The sequence below is a fragment of the Dasypus novemcinctus genome, chromosome 9, assembly GCF_030445035.2.
Source record: "Dasypus novemcinctus isolate mDasNov1 chromosome 9, mDasNov1.1.hap2, whole genome shotgun sequence".
Taxonomy (NCBI): domain Eukaryota; kingdom Metazoa; phylum Chordata; class Mammalia; order Cingulata; family Dasypodidae; genus Dasypus; species Dasypus novemcinctus.
Genome location: NC_080681.1, coordinates 85,861,051 through 85,880,254, shown reverse-complemented (window position 1 = coordinate 85,880,254; position 19,204 = coordinate 85,861,051). Strand labels below are relative to the sequence as shown.

The following is a 19,204-nucleotide window of genomic DNA, read 5'->3' as shown; positions in this document are numbered from 1 at the left end:
TTATTGAGCTTAAGGAAGGAGAGATTTTATAGATGGTGGGTAAAGCCAACAAGTAAGATTTAGAATGTTTTTTTGCTTTCAGTTGTACAGTTAGATTTTTGTTAGCTATTTCTTTGAACTTTTTTTTTTAATTTTTAAAGATTTAGTTTACTTATTTATTTGTCTCTGCCCCCCCTTGTTGTTTACGCTTGCTGTTTGTTCTGTTTGTCTGTTCGTTGTATGCTCCTCTTTTTAGGAGGCACTGGGAACTGAACCTGGGATCTCTCAGGTGGAGGGAGATGCCCAGTGACGTGAGCCACCTCTGCTCTCTCTTGTTGTGTCTCTTGTTGTTTTTCCACGTTGTGTCTCTTCATTGTATCGTCTTGTTGCATTAGTTCACTGTGCCAGCTTGCTGTCTTGCTCATCTTCTTTAGGGGGCACTGGGAACTAAACCCAGGACCTTCCATGTGGTAGGCAGACACCCAACTGCTTGAGCCACATCCTCTTCCCTGAACGTTATTAGTAACATTCAAACTTTGGTTATGTTTGTGAAGGAATATAGTGAGATATTAAAGGTATATCCAATTCCTAATCTGCCTTGAATAGTTAGATAAACTTGAGGGTGATTTCATGAAGTATGAACATTATAGCTATCATGCTCCATGTAGATGAAGGATATTTATTAAGCAAACTGGGTTGCATGAAATCTCTATTCAGTATACAAGCAAAATGTGTTTATAGTAGAAAAATTAGAATATACTAATTATCACAGGAAAAAAATCCATAGTCTTACCTCTGTGTTGAATATGTTCTGATTTTTTCTTTCCTGTGTATTGTTTCAGAAATATGGTTATACACACCTTTCTGCAGGAGACCTTCTTCGTGATGAAAGAAAGAACCCAGATTCACAGTATGGTGAACTCATTGAAAAGTACATTAAAGAAGGAAAAATTGTGCCAGTTGAGATAACCATCAGTTTATTAAAGAGGGTAAGGAGTATGAGGAATGCCAACCAATTCCCAATTATTTTTTTTAGGAAGTATGGGGAATTCAACCCGGGACCTTGTACATGGGAATCAGGCACTCAGCCACTGAGCTATATCTGCTCCCCATTGCCAACCCATTCAAACTAGTGGGAAAACAAGAAATTAATTTCACCTTTTAGTTGAGCAGTGAAAAATTCAAAGTATTGAATTTCTAGCTTGCAGGAGGTGGTCATGTTTTGGGAGATCATAATAGACTAGAAACGTGGGAAGAAATTCTGCTTATGTGCAGTAGCAAAAATTCTCTCTACTTTGGTTTAAGATTAGCTACATTTCAGCTTAATATCCATATCTGCACACTTGACCTTTCCTTCCCAACATGTAGACAGTCTTTCTCTCTTCTATTTCTTTATTTTTCTTTCCTGTTTTCTTGTAAATCTTTGTTTCTTTCTCTCTGTATTTTAACCCATGAGCCTACCCATCACTGACAGTGTCTCAGTCTTTTTTTTCAAAGATTTATTTTTTTATTTCTCTCCCCTTCCCCCTGTTGTCTGCTCTCTGTGTCCATTAACTGTGTGTTCTTCTGTGTCCACTTGTTTATCAGGTGGCACTGGGAAACTGTCTCTTTTTTGTTGCATCATCTTGCTCTGTCAGCTCTCCGTGTGTGCAGTGCCACTCCTGGGAGGGCTGCACTTTTTTCACGCAGGGCAGCTCTCCTTGGGGGGCGCACACCTACACAGGGTCACCCCTGTGTGGCACAGTACTCCTTGCGCTTAGCAGTACTGCTCATGGGCCAGTTTACCACATGGGTCAGGAGGCCCTGGGGATCGAACCCTGGACCCTCCGTATGGTAGATGGACGCTCTATCAGTTGAGCCATGTCTACTTCCCTTGTCTCTCAGTCTTGATATCTTCCTTTCTGGTGCATGTATCACCATCTTCATCATGAATGCTGACTAATAGCTATCAAACTAAAATATGTTCCTTCTAAACCAAACCTTGCATTGACTTGTTAAGTCTCCACTGTGAACTCCTAAGACTATAGTCATTAGCAGGTATTTTCACATACAAGAAAGTATGAAGGAGAAATGCAAGAGTGGAAGCAGCAAGAAATAGCTGAAGCCTGATGAGAAAAAATATAAACCTCTGGATGAAACCAGGGCCATGTGGGGATGAAGAGGTGTCTCATTTATACACATTCTTCTCTCTCTTCTCAGAGGTTAGTGTAGTCTGCTTCCATTATACAGTGAATTTTCTCTCTCTGTTCTCTGGATCTAATCTTCTACTTTATAACTAAGTATTATGGAAGAGTCATCTACATTTTTAAAAAAATTCAAGTATATCACTCCATACATAAACATACATAAACAATAAGCATTATAGTAATAGTTGTGAACTTACAAAACAAGCATATATAACATCATACAGGGCTCTCATACCCCATCCTCCCACCAATACCTTGCATGGTTGTGAAATTTTTTTAACTAGTGATTAAAGAGCATCCTCAATATATTACTACTAACCAAAGTATCTTACATTTGGTGTATATTCCCCCCAACCCAGCTTATTACTATATCATTTATATATGAACATACATAAACAATAAGTAAAAGTGCAAACGTACAAAGTAAACAAGTATAACATCATACAAGGGTCCCATACATCAATCCACCACCAACACCTTGCATTGTTGTGAGACATTTGTTACAGATTATGAAAGAATATTGTCAAAATCTTACTACTAACTCTAGTCCTTGTCTTACATTTCATGTATTTTCCCCCAACCCACCTGTATTAGTCAGCCAAAGGAGTTCTGATGCAAAATACCAGAAGTTGGTTGGTTTTTATGAAGGGTATTTATTTGGGGTAGGACCTTACAGATACTAGACCATAAAGCATAAATTACTTCCCTCACCAAAGTCTGTTTTCACATGTTGGAGCAAGATGGCTGCTGACGTCTGCCATGGTTCAGGCTTCCTGGGTTCCTCTGGGCTCAGGTCCTGTTTTCTCCACAAGGACAGCTATAGACTATCAGAACGGCTCTGTCTCTTTCCCCAAGGCTCCAGTTTAAGACTTCAGCATCAAACTCCAACATTAAAACTCTGACATTAAGAATCCCCAACTCGGTCCTTTGCCATGCCTTTTATCTGTGAGTCCCCACCCACTAAGGGGCGGGGACTCAATGCCCTAATGACCTGGCCCAATTAAAGCCCTAATCATAACTCAGTCAGGCCCAGGTACAGATCAGATTACAAACATAATCCAATACCTATTTTTGGAATTCATAACCATACCAAACTGCTATACCACCCTATTATATTTTAAATATATTTTTATGATAGAAGTTGTAAACTTACAAAACAATCATGCACATGTGCAGAATACCCCTACAATACCTCTCTATCAACACAACACACCGTGGTAGAGCATTTGTTACAGATTTTAAGATAATATCATCAGACTATTACCAGGTCCATAGTGTACATTTGGTACACTTTTTCCATACTCCCCCATTATCAACATAGTCCATCTTTGACATAGATGCATGAATATTATGTTATTACTATTAACCACAGTCCATAGGTCACTCCACTTTTATTTTTCCCATGCTTCTCCAGTTTCACACCCCCCCTGCAATAGTGATGTACATCTTCTCTAGCTCACAAAGGATGCTATTGCACCTGTACCATCTACCGCAATTCTTAACCACCTCTGGGTTTACTGTGTTAGTCCCTAGATTATTCTCTAGCTGTCTTTCAGTTGGCATTTACATCCCTAGATTACCCCTTTCAGCCATATTCCCATTCATAAACAAACTGTTACTCCCTATAATGTGTTACCATCAACTCTATACATTCCACACTTTCACAGTAAAGTTAATTAAAACTTCTATATACATTAGCATCGGCAGTCCATCTCAGTCCTCTTATCTCCTTTAAGAATCCACCACCTACCACTAGGTCTTGAAGATACTTTCCTACAATTTCTTCTAGAAGCTTTATGGTTCTTGCTTTTATATTTAGTTTTTTATATCCATTTTGAGTTAATTTTTATATAAGGTGTGAGATAGGGGTCCTTTTTCCTTCTTTTGGCTATGGATATCCTGTTCTCTCAGCACCATTTGTTGAATGGGTTGTTCTGCCGAAGTTGGGTGGGTTTGACAAGCTTGTGAAAAATCTCTTGACCATAGATGTGTGAGTCTGTTTCTGAACTATCAGTTCAGTTCCATTGGTCTATGTGTCTTTCTGTATACAAGTACCATGTTGTTTTTACCACTGTAGCTAGGTAATATGATTTAAAGTCCAGAAGTGTGAGTCCTCCAACTTCGCTTTTCCTTTTTAAGATGTTTCTGGCTATTCAGGATCCCTTACCCTTCCAAAGAAATTTGATAATTGTGTTTTCCATTTATTTATTTTTTAATGCTGGTGGAATTTTTATCAGGATTGCTTTGAATCTATATACCAATTTGAGTAGAATTGACATATATTTTTTGAAGATTTATTTTTTATTTCTTTCTTTCCCTTTCCCCTCCCTCCCCACACCCAGTTGTCTGCTCTCTGTGCCCATTCGCTGTGTGTTCTTCTGTGTCCACTTATATTCTTGTCAGCGGCACCAGGAATCTGTGCCTCTTTTTGTTGCATCATCTTGATGCATCAGCTCTCTGTGTGTGTGCAGTGCCATTCCTGGGCAGGCTGCACTTTCTTTGCGCTGGGCGGCATCCCTTATGGGGCGCGCTCTTTGCGTGTGGGGCTCCCCTACACGGGGGACACCCCTGTGTGGCACAGCACTCCTTGCGCGCATCAGCACTGCACGTGGGCCAGTTCATTACATGGGTCAGGATGCCCTGGGTTTGTACCGTGGACCTCCCATGTGGTAGGCAGACACTCTATCCATTGAGCCAAATCCGCTTCCCAGAATTGACATCTTAATAATATTTAGTCTTCCAATCCGTGAGCATGGAACATTTTCCCAATTATTTAGGTCTTTATTTATTCATTTAACAATGAGTTGTAGTTTTCTGAATATAAGTGCTTTACATCATTGGATAAGTTTATTCCTAAATATTTAGGTTTTATCTGTCATATTTTATTTTCACCACTCTTTTGACACTTTCAATTACTGTTACTGATTTACTGATATAATCATTTCTTGACTTTCTTCTAAGCCTCTCTCCTGTCTTTTCTTTTCAGAGTAGCACACCCTTTACTATTTCCTGCAAAGCTGGTCTCTTAGTTACAAACTCTCTCACTTTCTGTTTATCTGTGAATATTCTAAACTTGCCCTCATTTTTGAAAGACAATCTTGTTGGGTATAAGATTCTTGGCTAAGATTTTCTCTTGCAGTATCACTATCTTCTTCCCTCCATGGTTTCTGATGAGAAATTGGCACTTAATCTTATTGGGTATCCCTTATATGTTATGCATTGCTTTTCTCTTGCTGCTCTCAGAATTCTCTCTTTGCCTTTGGCATTTGGCATTCTGATTAGTATGTATCTTGGAGTTGGTCTATTTGGATTTATTCAGATGGGAGTATATTGTGCTTCTTGAAGACAGGTATCTATGTCCTTCAAAAGGGTTGGAAAATTTTCTACCATTATTTCTTCAAATATTCCTTCTTCCCCTTTTCCCTTCTCTTTTCCTTCTGGGACACCCATGACACATATGTGTGCATGTCTCTTGCTGTCATTTAGTTCCCTGAGATCTTGTTCAATTTTTTCCATTCTTTTCTTCATTTGTTCTTTTGTATGTTTGCTTTCAGAGGCCATTTTTTCAAGTCACCCATCTTTTCTTCTGCCTCCTCAAATCTGCTATTGTGTGATTCCAGTGTATTTTTAAGTTCATTTATTGCATCTTTCATTCCCATAAGATCTGCTATTTTTCTATGTATGCTTTCAAATTCTTCTTTGTGCTCATGCAATGTCTTCATAATATTCTTAATCTCTTTAGCCATCTCATTGAATTTATTAAGGAGATTTGTTTGAACATCTATGATTAGTTGTCTCAATTTCTTTATGTCATCTTGAGGCTTATCTTGTTCCTTTAACTGGGCCATAGCTTCCTGTTTCTTGGTGTGGATTGTGGTTTTTTTGTTAGCGTCTTGGCATCTGGCTTACTAGATGTATTTATTCTAGGTGAAGTTTCTCTCTTTAATTTAGGACTTTCTTGCCCTTCTCTCTTGCTGGTTGTGTAGTAGGGGCCAAGGATGTAGTTGGTGCTGCAAGCTGTGGAGGCTCAAGCTTCCCTCATTGCCCCAGGGACCAATGAAATGTCTCCCAACTTTGCCAGGGGTATGGACAGAGCCACAGCTGTGTGGAATAATCCAAACCCTGCAGGCCTACACTGTAGTTGCCCAGAGAGATTGATGACGCTTCACGTGCCTTTCTCCCCTACCTGGGGCGGAGATGGAGCTGCAGGTGTGGGCAGCAGTCTCTGCCATGCAAGTCCAGAATGACTGCAGTTGCCTCAGTAGATTTCTGACTATTCAGTTTATTCCAGCCAAATGTACCTACAGTTACCCAGAGAGGCTGGTGCAGGGCTCACCAGCTTCCTCCCTGCTAGAGGTGGGCTGGAGCCTAAGCTAGGGCTGCAGGCCAATCTGGGTGAAAGAAACTGGTCCGACAGGCATTGTGATCTTCAGCCAGCCTGGCTTCCCCTCATGCCGGGGGTGGAACCAAATTGTGGCTACCAGCCTCTTTCCTACTTGGACAGGTTCAGACTTTAGCTGTTCTTGGGATTATACTAGCCAGCCAAATTGACTAATCATTAGCTGAAGTCAGTGGCCAACCATCTCTTCCTCCCCTGTTTTTGGGAAATGGAGTTTCCAGCTCCAGCAACAGAATAACACCTGAGGCAGCTTGCATTGCCAGAGTCGAATGATCACCAGCCTTTGCAGCATGGCCTGTATTTTCCTGGAAAGGCTGGCACAGGTGCCCCCAGCTTCCCTCCATGGTGGGACTGAGGCTTATGCTAGAGCTGGAATCTGACCTGAATGGAAAGAAACTGGTCACGACCAGCACTGTAATTTTCAGTCTACCCTGCTTCCCCTGGTGCCAGGGGCAGAGTTAAAATTGTGGCTAGCAGCCTCTTTCTGACTTACACAGTTTCAAACTTTAGCTGTTCTTAGGATTATTCTTTAGCCCACAGAATTTACTAATCAGTAGCTGAAGTTAGTTCCCAACCATCTCTTCCTCCTCCGTTTTTGGAAAGTGGAGCTTCCAATTCCAGTTGTGGAGTAGTTCCCAAGGCAGCTTGTGCCACCAGTGGAAGATGGACACTGGCCTCCAGGTCATGGAGTGCTCTATTTATGAATCTTTTCTTAGGATGGGCAGTCTCCTGCTTCCAATCTTTCTAGAATGTTGCAGGATACTTTTTTGGACTCCTGGAGCCCCCAAACAGGTGCTGTAGATATCTCTGGGTGATTACTAACTGCCCTGTAGCAAGAGATGACTCTAGGAGCTCCTTTCTCTGCCGCCATTTTATTACCTCTCTGTAATCTACTATTTTTTTATTTTTAACTTTTCACTTTCTATTTACCCCTCAACCTTTTGCAGTCAGGTTCTATTTCCTTCTCCGTTGAAACTGTTCTTATTGATGTTACCAGTGATCTTCTCTAGCAAATCTACAGGATATTTTTAGTCATTTTTTTGTAGCAATTAACTCTAATCACTTTCTTTTTGAAACTCATTCCTCCTTTGTTTTCTTGTGACACTATTTCTCTCTACTCTCCTCCAACTTCAGTGGTTGCTCTTTCTAAGTCTCCTTTAATAGTTTTTCCTTTTCTGCAAGTTTCCTGAAACATTCTTCTCAGGGATTCACCCTTCGTTCTCTTCAACTTTGTTTGTAACTTTCTGCTGAGTGGCTTTAACTATGCAAGGCTTTCACCATGCTAATGATGCTTAAATCTATAGCTCTAGCACAAGTCTTTGTTCTGAACTCCACATCTATATTTCTAACTAGCTATTAGGTATCTATCTGAACATCTCACCTAGTATCTCAAATTCAAAACATATTAGAGGTTGAATGTATTGTCCAAAATGTGATCTTCCTTTATTTCCTGTCCAGCCTAATGGTTCTACCATCTACCCAGCTATGCAAGTCAGAAATCTGGGAGCCATCCTTTGTTTTCCATTTCTTCCTCCCTTTCCCAAATCCATTCAGTGAGCAGATCCTTCCAATTAACCTTCTCTTAATCCTCTTCTATCTAGTATCCTTTCTCTACCACTATCATCTTAGTTCAGATCCTCTTTTTTTCTTACCTGAACTATCATTAAAGCCTACTAATTAGTCTTTTTGCCTTTAATCCAGCCTTGTCCTCTTATTCATCCTTTATGGTGCAGCCAGAGTGATTTTTTCCCTAAAAACAATATAACATGTCCTTCTATTCCTTAACGCTTTCAGAGATGTCTTATTACTTCCAGAATAAGCTTAAATCCTTAGTGTGTCATAAAAGATTCTTCATCTTGCCTTTTACTTTGCAGTCGTATCTCCTACCACTCTCTACACATATCCTAAGATTCAGCTGTGCCAGCTTACTTTAGATTTATCAAAGCTGTCATATTTTCTCTTTTCTGAACCTTTAGACATCCAGTTTCCACTATTGATCCCTGTCTGCCTGCCATTTCATTACTCAAGATCCAGTTTCACTGCCATCTCTTTAGTAAAGCTTTCTCTGGCTATTTTCCAGGCAGTTGTACTTTCTTCTTTGTTTTATCATAGCATCCTTTGTCTTCCTCATCTTAGAACTTAGCATATCTGCTTACATGTATTTATCACCCACTAGACTATGAGCCCCTCAGGAACAAGAGCTGTCCTTGCTTTTCATGTTTCTTTTTTTTATCATTATTTTTTATTTTTTTTATTTTTAAGCATTTTTAAAAATTTATTGAAATATTTCACTCCTACATAAACATACATAAACAATAAGTGTATAATAGTTGTGAACTTACAAACCAAACATATATAACATCAAACAAACATGTAACATCTCACCCTACCACCAAGAACTTGCATTGTTTTTAAACTTTTTGAACTCGGGATTAAAGAGCATTGTCAAAATATTACTGCTTTAGAGACTCTGGTGTCTTCCACTTTAAATGTATTGTGTGCACTTGACCTGGTTTTTGTGTATTGGTTGTTTGTTTTTTTTAAATTTTTTATTACATTCAGAAAACATGAGGTCCCCATATACCCTCCACCCCCCTCACCCCATTCCTCCCCCCATAGCAATAATCTCCTCCATCGTCATGAGACATTCATTGCATTTGGTGAATACATCTCTGAGCTTTTCATGTTTCTTGATAGTAGGCCTTGAATAAATGTATATTGAATGAGTACAACACTGATATGCCTTCTTCAGATATTTTCCACCACCCTAGTTGTAGTAGAAATGCTATAACAGGGGCCTAAAAGCTTTCGGAGTAAGCTTTGTGAATATTTGAAAGGAAGCTGGGATAACGCCATACCTTCAGATAAAGGAATCAGGATCCTTGATAGTCATTGTTTTCTTGAGGAACTGGGAAGTAGTCTTAGCATTGAGGAAATAAACCTCTGTCTGCTTCGAAATAGAGGTTCTTGTAGGCCTTGTCAAAGCCATGCTTCTGTGCTTATGCCATGGTGATTGGCAGTGGCAAGAACTTGGCAATTAGAGATCTGTCTCTCTCATTCACATATTCTCATATTCTACCTAAGAAATTCAGGCTTTGGCAGAGGAATGTGAAATGTGTTGCTCTTGCTATCTATCTGAAAGTATAGTTTCTTTTGCTACATGTATTTTGGAGTAGCAGTAGCATTTAGGTTTAATTAGCTTAAGTTAAAAAAAAAAAGAATTTATTTGTCCAAAGCTTTCTTTTATTGAATTATAGCAGGATTGGGTACCTATGGATGCACCATACTTTCTACTATGCCAAAATGACTTGGGAGGAGAAAAGGGAAGGCAAGAAAGGCTCTCAGGTGACTGGAGCAAAGATATTGGTTACTGCTTATTTTTTTCTTATTGCCATTTATTAATAACTGTGAAAGTAATGTATGCTTACTATAGAAAATTTGAAAACTACAGGAAAAGCCATACGCACCCATACACATATATACATGCACACACATATATAACTACATATATATATATATAAAACTAAAAATAAGGGAAGCACATACCCACAACTTTCCCAGCTTGAGGTAACCACATTAATATATTGACTTATTTCTTTCTAGTCTTTTTATGCAACCTCCATTCTTTACTTACGGTTTAAACAAAACTGAAACACCCATGTATCCACCATGCTTTTTGTATTTTGTATATAGTATTGAACCAAAATCCCATTTTTTCCCATTAGGAGATGGATCAGACAATGGCTTCCAATGCCCAGAAGAATAAATTCTTGATTGACGGGTTTCCAAGAAATCAAGACAACCTTCAAGGTTGGAACAAGACCATGGATGGGAAGGCAGATGTAGCTTTTGTTCTGTTTTTTGACTGTAATAATGAGGTAATGGAAATCTTCGTCTGCCAAGTTGGGTTTTTTAGTAACTGATAGTCAACTATTAGAGAAAAACAAAGTGATTTTTAAATTTAGATTTACATTTTATGTTAGTAGTATTTCTAAAATGGGTAGGTTGGATGGACAGAACAGCACTGTCTTACTGTTGCAGTATTAAAAAACTGTTTGGCTTCATCAGTCTTGTGGACCTAAAATTTACTTTATTTTTAGAATCAGAAGAGCTGGTTATTTTTTTAAAAGAAAAATTGACATGTGCAATGATGTTAGCTAATGAAGCTGAACTATGTCCTAAGTATGTACACTTTCATACAATGTCTTATCTTAGGTTATTGTTTACTGGAAGGGAAACACATTTTGGGGAAGATTGAAAAGTTCTATTTTAAAGAAATATATAGGATGTCCTGATTTGTTGTCTAAGAGTGAAATGATCTAAAGAAAAGCAGGAAAGTCCTCTTTTTCTTTTTGACATTTATAATATACCCAGAATTACCTATGAATAACTAAATAAGTTTTTTGGAATCATTTCATTAAAATACCTCACTCTGTTGACAGCTGCTGTAATATAAACTTCATTGAGTTAATGCCAACATCCTGAAAGAATAAGAATTTGAAGTAGTGCCTTGAAGGAGGTTTGCTATTCTTAGGTTCAATGTGCCTCTGGTGGGGAGACATGCTGCAGCTTTTGCATTGTTTTAAAATGTAACTCTCTTCTTCCAATTCCCAAAAATATGTTTTCACTTATTCTTCAGAGTTAACTTTAGAATGTTCCCACAGCTTTGTAACTAAGGAATGTTTATTCACTATTAATAAGGGTTGCTTTATTCAAATGCAAATATGTTGACTCTTAAATATTTGGATATTTATGGAATTATCAACAGCAAAAATGGAATAAAGTTTGAGGCATGTAATTCATACCTAATAAATTAATAATATATCCTAGATGGAACCATATGCATACAGATCTTCTTTTTATTGCGGTTTGTAAAAGATAAAAAAAGCACACACAGGAAAAATTGAGTCATGAATGAATTCTTATTATGCTCTGTACTTATTTAACCTAGTTTATATAAATTGAACCACGTTTAAATTTAAAAGGGCCTTGCATGTTGATTAATGAATTAGACCCATTGTGTTTATTGCAGAGATTTTTTTGGTAATCTCTTCAAACTTTAGTTTTCAGGTTAAATGAATGGCAAATTCACATCTTTTTATTCTTGTGATAACTTTTTATTTATTCCTCTTTTAGATTTGTATTGAACGATGCCTTGAAAGGGGAAAGAGTAGTGGTAGGACTGATGACAACAGAGAAAGCTTGGAAAAGAGGTACTTTGCAGTTTTTATACAGACCACCTCTGACCTGTGTGGAATTTAAGCAACAGATTAAACATCTGACTCATTTTGGCCCAAAAAAGAAATGTTATATTTAATATGTAAAAGGTCTTGTCTAAATTATAAGTGAACTGGGTCAGATCCAATGTTGTCCTCTAAGCTATCCTATAACATGAAAGAAGAAAAAGGATGGATAACTAGAACCTTGCAATATTTGCTTCTTTTGCAGAATTCAGACCTATCTTCAGTCAACAAAGCCAATTATTGACTTATATAAAGAAATGGGAAAGGTCAAGAAAATAGATGCTTCTAAATCTGTTGATGAAGTGAGTATCCCTAGCCAGCCTTAAAAAATGAAGTCAAGTAGAAATGTGATTGCTTTCTTGTGTGGTAGGCAGGGTTAAAACTGTTAAAAATTAGTTTGGTTTTTTTGTTTTGTTTTTAAAGACACAAGAGACTAACTGAAAAATTAGGCTTTTTCTCCTTTTTATTCAGTTAGTGTCTAAAATGGGTTTTACAGTCTCAGACTTGAATTCATGAGAAGTAGATGGTTTATTAATTCTACACCACTTTTCTCAAGCACTGGAAATTGGCATTTGGAGAACTGTGATTTGGATTGTGTTCATTTTTTAAAAAGTCTGTAACATTAATGGCAAATTCATCTAGTTCAAAATCCCCAAGCTGCTTTCCTCTCTTCTGTCATGAAGCAGGTAGCTTCATAGGTGTACAGTTTCCACGCTCATCACTTCTCTCTTCCTTTATGAATCAGGGATCTCTAAATTATGTTTGCCAGCCCTCAATGCCCAGCAAGGATTCTGGGTTTCCTGGTTCACCTAGTCTCTATTTCCCTGATTCCCTGACTCTTCTTTGTCTGGATTGTTCATTTTTATCTCATAGTCACTTTTGTTTATTATCCAGTGCTACCTTCTACGGAGGTAAGGTAATACCTGAGGAAACTTAGTATTTTAGAAGCACAACTAACAAGATAAGCCACCTCAGTTTATATTTTATCAGATTATTGATAGGCTTTCAAGAAGTTTGTTTTGTCCTAAAAATACTAATAAAATTAAATGCAATATGTTCATAATTTTATGTGTATCATTTATGATATAGTCTAAAATAAAACAGATAAAACTAAAAAAATTGTGTTTTTTTAATGATGGCCATTTTGAAAATTAATATAAAATTGTCTTTCTTTCATAAGAACTTAGCCATACAGTGTTTTAGTAATATCTGCTTTTAAAATTATTATCTTTTTTTCTTTTAGGTTTTTGATGAAGTTGTAAAGATTTTTGACAAAGAAGGCTGACTCTTAAGAACCCGAAAGCATCCTTGAACTCATGCTTGACTATTGCTTTGATAGCTGCTATCCAACCCCTTTTTAAGGCAATTTTAATTTTTTCTTAATTTCATCTCAATTCTGGAAAGTATGTAGTAAGACAAATTAAAAATTTAAATTTCTTTTTGTTACAGGAGTAGACAGTGAGTTCAGGTTCAATTTCATCTTAGTTATGGTGCTCACAAAACAAAGAAGGATGTCTGCTAGCTCTTTGTTTTTATTTAAAAAGAATATCCCTTTTATAGCCTGTGCCTTCTGTGAGCAAAACTTGTTAATATGTGTGTATATCCCTTTTATTACAACATGTTAGGATTAGGGATCCCCAATTTCTCTTTTTCTTACAGGTTTTAAGTTTCCAACCTGTATAGTGAATTTATGGACCAAATTTCAAAACGACTTTTTGTGTAGTCAGTTCTTGGAAAATGTGTTTGGTAAACAAACTCATAAAATGGATTTCTAGAAGTGTTTTAGTATTTATCAAATAATTGAGTATTTCCTATAGAAAGGTAAGAAACTAGGGGCTTTGTTTTACTACAACTTGTATGTACAAAGTTGTGTGACAGGGCATATTCTTTGCTTCCAGGGATTGGGTTGGAAACATTAAGGTTCAGAACCTTGCAGAATATCAGCTTAATTCTGACTTAAATCTGAGGTTGGGGACAAGGATCACATCTAATGGCTTATGTTTCTTATGCTCTATTATGTAGTGTAATTAATGATTAAACTGGTCTTAATAAAATTCCTAGCAGTGGAACTTTGAAATGCATGTGCTAGATTTCTGGTAAAACGATTCAGTTAGCATTTTAGTTACATTTCAAAGTTTGTTTTTTTTCCCTAGATAAATATAGGTTTAGTATAAAGTAGAAAAGAAAATGCTAATGGTTAAATTTCTCGTTTGTGTTTTATTTTCTTAAATACTTTTTTAAAAATAGTTATTTGTTTAAGAAGATTTAAAAACCATTGCACTTTGGTCAGAAAAATAATAAATATATCTTATAAATGTTTGAATCCCTTCCTGGCTACTTTTATTCAGTGAGTTCCATTTTTTGCATCATGTTGAAGCATCAAAAGATACAGCACAAAAAGACTATAAAGCCTAAAGGAGTTTTCTCTTGAATGTGGTCTTCCTTAAAACATTCTTCTTGTCTTTTTCTCCTCACTTCTAATGCAAGGTGGTGTCCAATGTTCTTATTATGAGATTCTCAAAATGTATCTAAAAAAAAATGTATCTCATTTTCAGCATTTATACTCTTTGGTTTACAGGGTTAAATAAGACAGGGAATTTTGTCTTTGTATAATAGATTTTATATTTAAAGTCGCTGGGAATAGTGAGGACAATTTAATGGTTCTTATATTGTAATGGAATCACTTTTTACTGTGAATGTTATGAAGTTCACTTGTCAAAGAAATTTTTCCACATACTTCCCATTAGAAAACAAAGTATTCATATTTGTCACTAAAATTTGTATTGAGATTATCTTGGTTTCTTGGAAGAGACTATAATAAATTCTTAGTAATTCAGTCCAGCCAATATAGAGAGGCTTTATTGCTGATTTAATCAAACAGCTATAATGTGACCCTAAAAACTAAGGTTTTGAAAGCATTCCTACTCATATATGTAAAGGAATCTGTCATATGGGATAAAAATTTTATATTGATATTAAGAAAGCAACCTAAAGGTTTAAGAAGACTGCTAAGATTAGTGCTTTGTTTCCTTTCATTAGATATCTTTCTGTGGCACTTGAGAACAGAAACCAAGAAACATAGTAATTTCTAAATTAGGAGGCTTTGCTTATTGTTTGCTTTTAAGTAGGAAAACATGTTGACAATGTTGAATTTTGGAGTTGGTTAAGATACATCTTACTTCACTAGTTTGGTCATTCCATTTGTTAAAGATAGTCGCCAAGAAGTTTTTGACTTTCTTAAATGACTCCTATTAGAGTCTTGTGTTTTTTTAATTTATTAAATTAACTGATATTATTTCCATTCAATGATGTTGGACATGTATAAATTATTTAGCAAATAATCCCAATAAATTTTATGCTGTGGCCTTTACTATTTGCTTGTTCAGATTTCTCTTCTCTCAGGCATACTGAAGATCAACACGTGGGTTCTCATGTGACAAAAGCAGAGTTCAGGATCCAAGAGAATTTTCTGCTGTGTGTATTATGTTTGTGTGTCTTGAATTAAGTAGAAAGCATGACTTTATGCTATTCCTTTAAGAAATAATCTGGATTGAGGCATAAATAGCCTTTTTTATTACACGCCTACAGCATCAATTGCTTGTCTCTTTGAGGGGGAAATTGGCAACAGGCAGCGTGTCTCAAGATGTGCATTTTTTTTTCCACTTGTGGCTTTATTGTGTAATTTAAGCGGTTGTCTGGCATTCCTTTGGCCCATGGAGAATAGTGGCTGAAAGTATTTGCCAGACTACATCAGCATCTTTTTCCTGGAGCTTGGGTCCTTCATCTTCAAACACTTATTAATTGACAAGCCATAGGGCTAGAAATACATTCTCTGCCTTCCAGAGTTTTCTGCCTAAAACTACCACTCTGATAGGGATAGACTTTCAGATTTCTTCTATTGGCTAACTTCAATCATTAATAGCCTATTTCAGGGAGCAGATGTAGGTCAAGCACTTGAGCACCTGTTTCCCACTTGGGAGGTCCTAGGTTTGGTTTCTAGTGCCTCCTAAACAACAACAACAACAAAACAAATAACAAGCAAACAGATGGAAAACCAACTCGGGAGCCAATGGGCTTGGTAATTGAGTGCCAGCTTCCCGCAGAGGAGGTCCCAGGTTCAATCTCCAGCACAGATACCTCAAAAAAAAAAAGCCCATTTCACTCCCTGCTAGCTCACTTCAGCATACATCAGCTAAATTAAGTATTCTATAATTCTAAAGCATTTTTTAAAGTGAAAAGAAGGAAGCTTATTTACTGTGTAGCAGTGTGAAGGAGTAAAAATGGTCCTAATCACCTGTCCATGTATTTCCTTATCCCTGACTCCAATGTAAATGCTCTCCTGGATCCTGGTCTGCCTTCCTTTAGATGGGTGTGGACATTGTGACTATGATGTTTATCCCGGACCTTAGTTCAGCTCTACAGGTCAACATCTTTCCTGTCCTGCGGAGAGTTGAAGGAACAAATTGACCTTCAGGCCACCACACTTTTATCCAAAGTCAACCATACTACAGGCTGTCGTCAGGGCTCAGAGATCCCTGCTGTCACCATTCATCAGAGCAGAACCTGCTTCTCTTGGGTCCGCTCTCATCAAAGAGGTTTATCTTTCATGTCTTTGTCCTCCTAAAACCTAAGCATAAAAGAAGAGTGTTAAATTATGTCTTATTTAGGAAGACGGGTAATAAAGTAGAACATCTTTGTAGGTGAGGTTCCTTCAGTCACAGGAATATGCTTTCTATATATGATACATCTTGAAGCAACTTTATGCAACTTCTGACCACTGGTCTTTGATTCTTTAACCAATCAGAGAAAGAACATCAGCAGAGGTAGGTTATCACACATCCTAGCACTTACATTAATCACAAACAAACTTTAAGAATTGTCTTCTACATGATGGAATAAAGCAGTTAGAACTACCACTTAAACAGCATATGCATCCTCATTCGGTTGAGTAACCACATTTAAAAAGAGAAAGTAAAATCCAAAAGCCATGTGTATGAGCTTTGGGCATTCTTATGCTACTCTTTTTCAGGCTTTCTGGGAAGAAATGGACTCCCAGTACTAGTGAAATGCTCTGGGTTCTGGGCTTCTGGGTTCTTGGCTATGTCGCATAAAAGGATTTAAGGACATGCATAGGGTAGGCAAGGGAGTAAAGAGTTTATTAAGGAACAAGAAAAGAGGTAAGTGCATAATCTGAGACTAGGTTACAGGCCTGGTACAAGCCCCAGGTTAGGCCTTTTTAAGACCTTTCCTCCTCCCCCTTCCTGATATTGGGGAGGGGCCCCAGCTGCTTGCTGTTCTGCTTATTTGCCCCACCTGTTAGCTCTCAGGGGGCCAGTGGGGAGCCCTGTTGATTGGAGGTATCCAGGGTTTCCTGTTGACCCTTGTAAGAAAGAAATTTCCTTCTGGGAGAAGAATTTATGCTCAATCTTGCAAGAAGGGGTGCACAACCAGAAAATGTGACTGGCACCTCAAACAAAGAAAAATGATACAGTTTACACCCCTAAGCCTCACATGCAAGCCCTTCTTCCTCTGTTTTTCCATAGATTGGATACGTCAGAGGTTACAGCCTATCTGAGAAGTCTAACTTTCCTGTACAAGTTTCCTAGTTTTTTATTAGCTGCTTCCCCCATTGCATTCCAACTGTTTTAGCTTTTACCTACGCCTTTTGCCAAATAAGGTATGGAATTTAGTGCTGAATTGGAATTGACTTAGCTCTTTTTGTGCATTATTTTTCTGGCTATAGTACTGGCTTAAGCTGGTTTCCTTTGTTCCTGCTTAACCCAGGAGTGGGAGAATGAGGCAGTAGGCTGCTAGGTTACATTAATTATTATTTTCTCTTTTTATATGAAAACTAATCTCCATTTTTACAATCACCCCCTCTTTCTTTTAAACTCTTTAGTTTTCACATTTCCGTTTTTCAAATTTTCTAAGTGCTATCTCATACTCTTCATCATAGGGATCTCCTATAAGGGGGGTACAGATTGTTTTGTCTATACTGTATGAGCATTTGTTTGGTTAGGGCAGTTTCAATGAGTCTTTGAACTAGCCCTCAGGTGTATGGAATCATACATCTGACTGTGGTAAGCACCCCAGCTGAGATAATGAGGGAAGTTAAGATGGACAGTGCAACCCCTTTCCATTTTCCAAACCAATTTTCAAGCCATCCTGTGAGTGAATTGCTAATGCCAGAATTCTCTGCTAATTCTTCAGGTAGTGCTACTAGGCCTTTAAAGCTTCAGTGATAGTTCTTTAGGGGCAGTGTTATTGGAATGAATGTACAGCAACTATTTCCAATCATAGCACAGACTCCCCCTTTCTCAGCTAGCATCATATCTAAGGCCATTCTATTTTCCCATGCCATTCTGCTAGTAGCATCTAATTGTCCTACAGTTCCCTTAACTGCATCCTTGGTGTAATTAATAAATCTCTGTTGATTATAATAAATTAATCCAATCTACATTTTTATTAATGGTGACCCACTAGAACAAGAATGACTCAAACCCAGCTGCTACCTGATTTTTAGCCCTAAATGCATCTGGGACTCTTCAGGGAACTCCTACATTGCCTAGATAGATCCGCTGGTCAAAAGAACCAAGTAGATTTCTCTTTTCTGTCCCTCCCTGGGATGTCATTTTCATTTCTTCTTTAAATGCCAAGCTGAATGGGATACCCATTTGGACCAAAGCACAGGTTCCGCCCCACCGCTCAGGCAGTATTGGTTGGAGAACGCCCTTTCCACAGTACCACCACGGGTCTGCTCGAGGTCTGACCAAACTGGAGAAATTGTCAGTACTATCAGTGCTCACATTTCACACTCATGTACACAAGGCCATGGTTCCAAGGTCCCAGAATCCTTCCTGCTGTCTAGAGGGATAAGCAGAGTGATTCCCTGGGTCTAGATGGAGGCGGGTATGGCATTGATGTTTCTATTTTTGACTGGTGGGAAGAGAGAGGACAACGTACTACAATTTTCACCAGGAGTAGCATTCTGTAAGAGAAGTAGTATGCTTTTCCATACCTAGCAGAAAAGGTACAATATGAGCTGTGGGTCAGCCTGTTGTACAAGCTAACAGTTGCTTTTATTCAGACTCTGGACTGTATATTTGATCCATCTACCCAGGCATTTGTGTCCCCACATCCTGTCTCTATTTCTATGGTTTGCTTTAAATCTTTTGCCTTAATTATCCTGACATCTTTGGGATCATTTTGAATTGGGAAACTGGCCTTTGGTGGGTTTTCCTGTGGTATTTCTGAAGGGTTAGCTGGAGAGGGCATTGTCGATGTCATATCTACAGGGGGAGGAAGGACTCGGATACGGAACCTCCCCAGAGGATCTTTACCTGTAACGTCTGCTCCCATTCCATAGACTCTATCGACCAATTGGTCCCTGCCATTGC

General features: G+C 37.9%; 1 protein-coding gene across 1 annotated transcript in view; it reads left to right on the top strand.

Annotated features, from left to right (window-relative positions):
• The window catches only part of CMPK1 (cytidine/uridine monophosphate kinase 1), a 38,035-nt gene extending 22,858 nt beyond the window's left edge, over positions 1 to 15,177 (top strand). Inside the window, exons 2-6 of the mRNA XM_004447000.3 lie at positions 822 to 968; positions 10,290 to 10,442; positions 11,701 to 11,777; positions 12,013 to 12,109; positions 13,051 to 15,177. Coding sequence (XP_004447057.1) covers positions 822 to 968; positions 10,290 to 10,442; positions 11,701 to 11,777; positions 12,013 to 12,109; positions 13,051 to 13,092 — 516 coding nt within the window. The 3' untranslated portion in view covers positions 13,093 to 15,177. The remainder of the gene's footprint in view (positions 1 to 821; positions 969 to 10,289; positions 10,443 to 11,700; positions 11,778 to 12,012; positions 12,110 to 13,050) is intronic.
• The last annotated feature ends 4,027 nt before the right edge of the window (positions 15,178 to 19,204 follow it).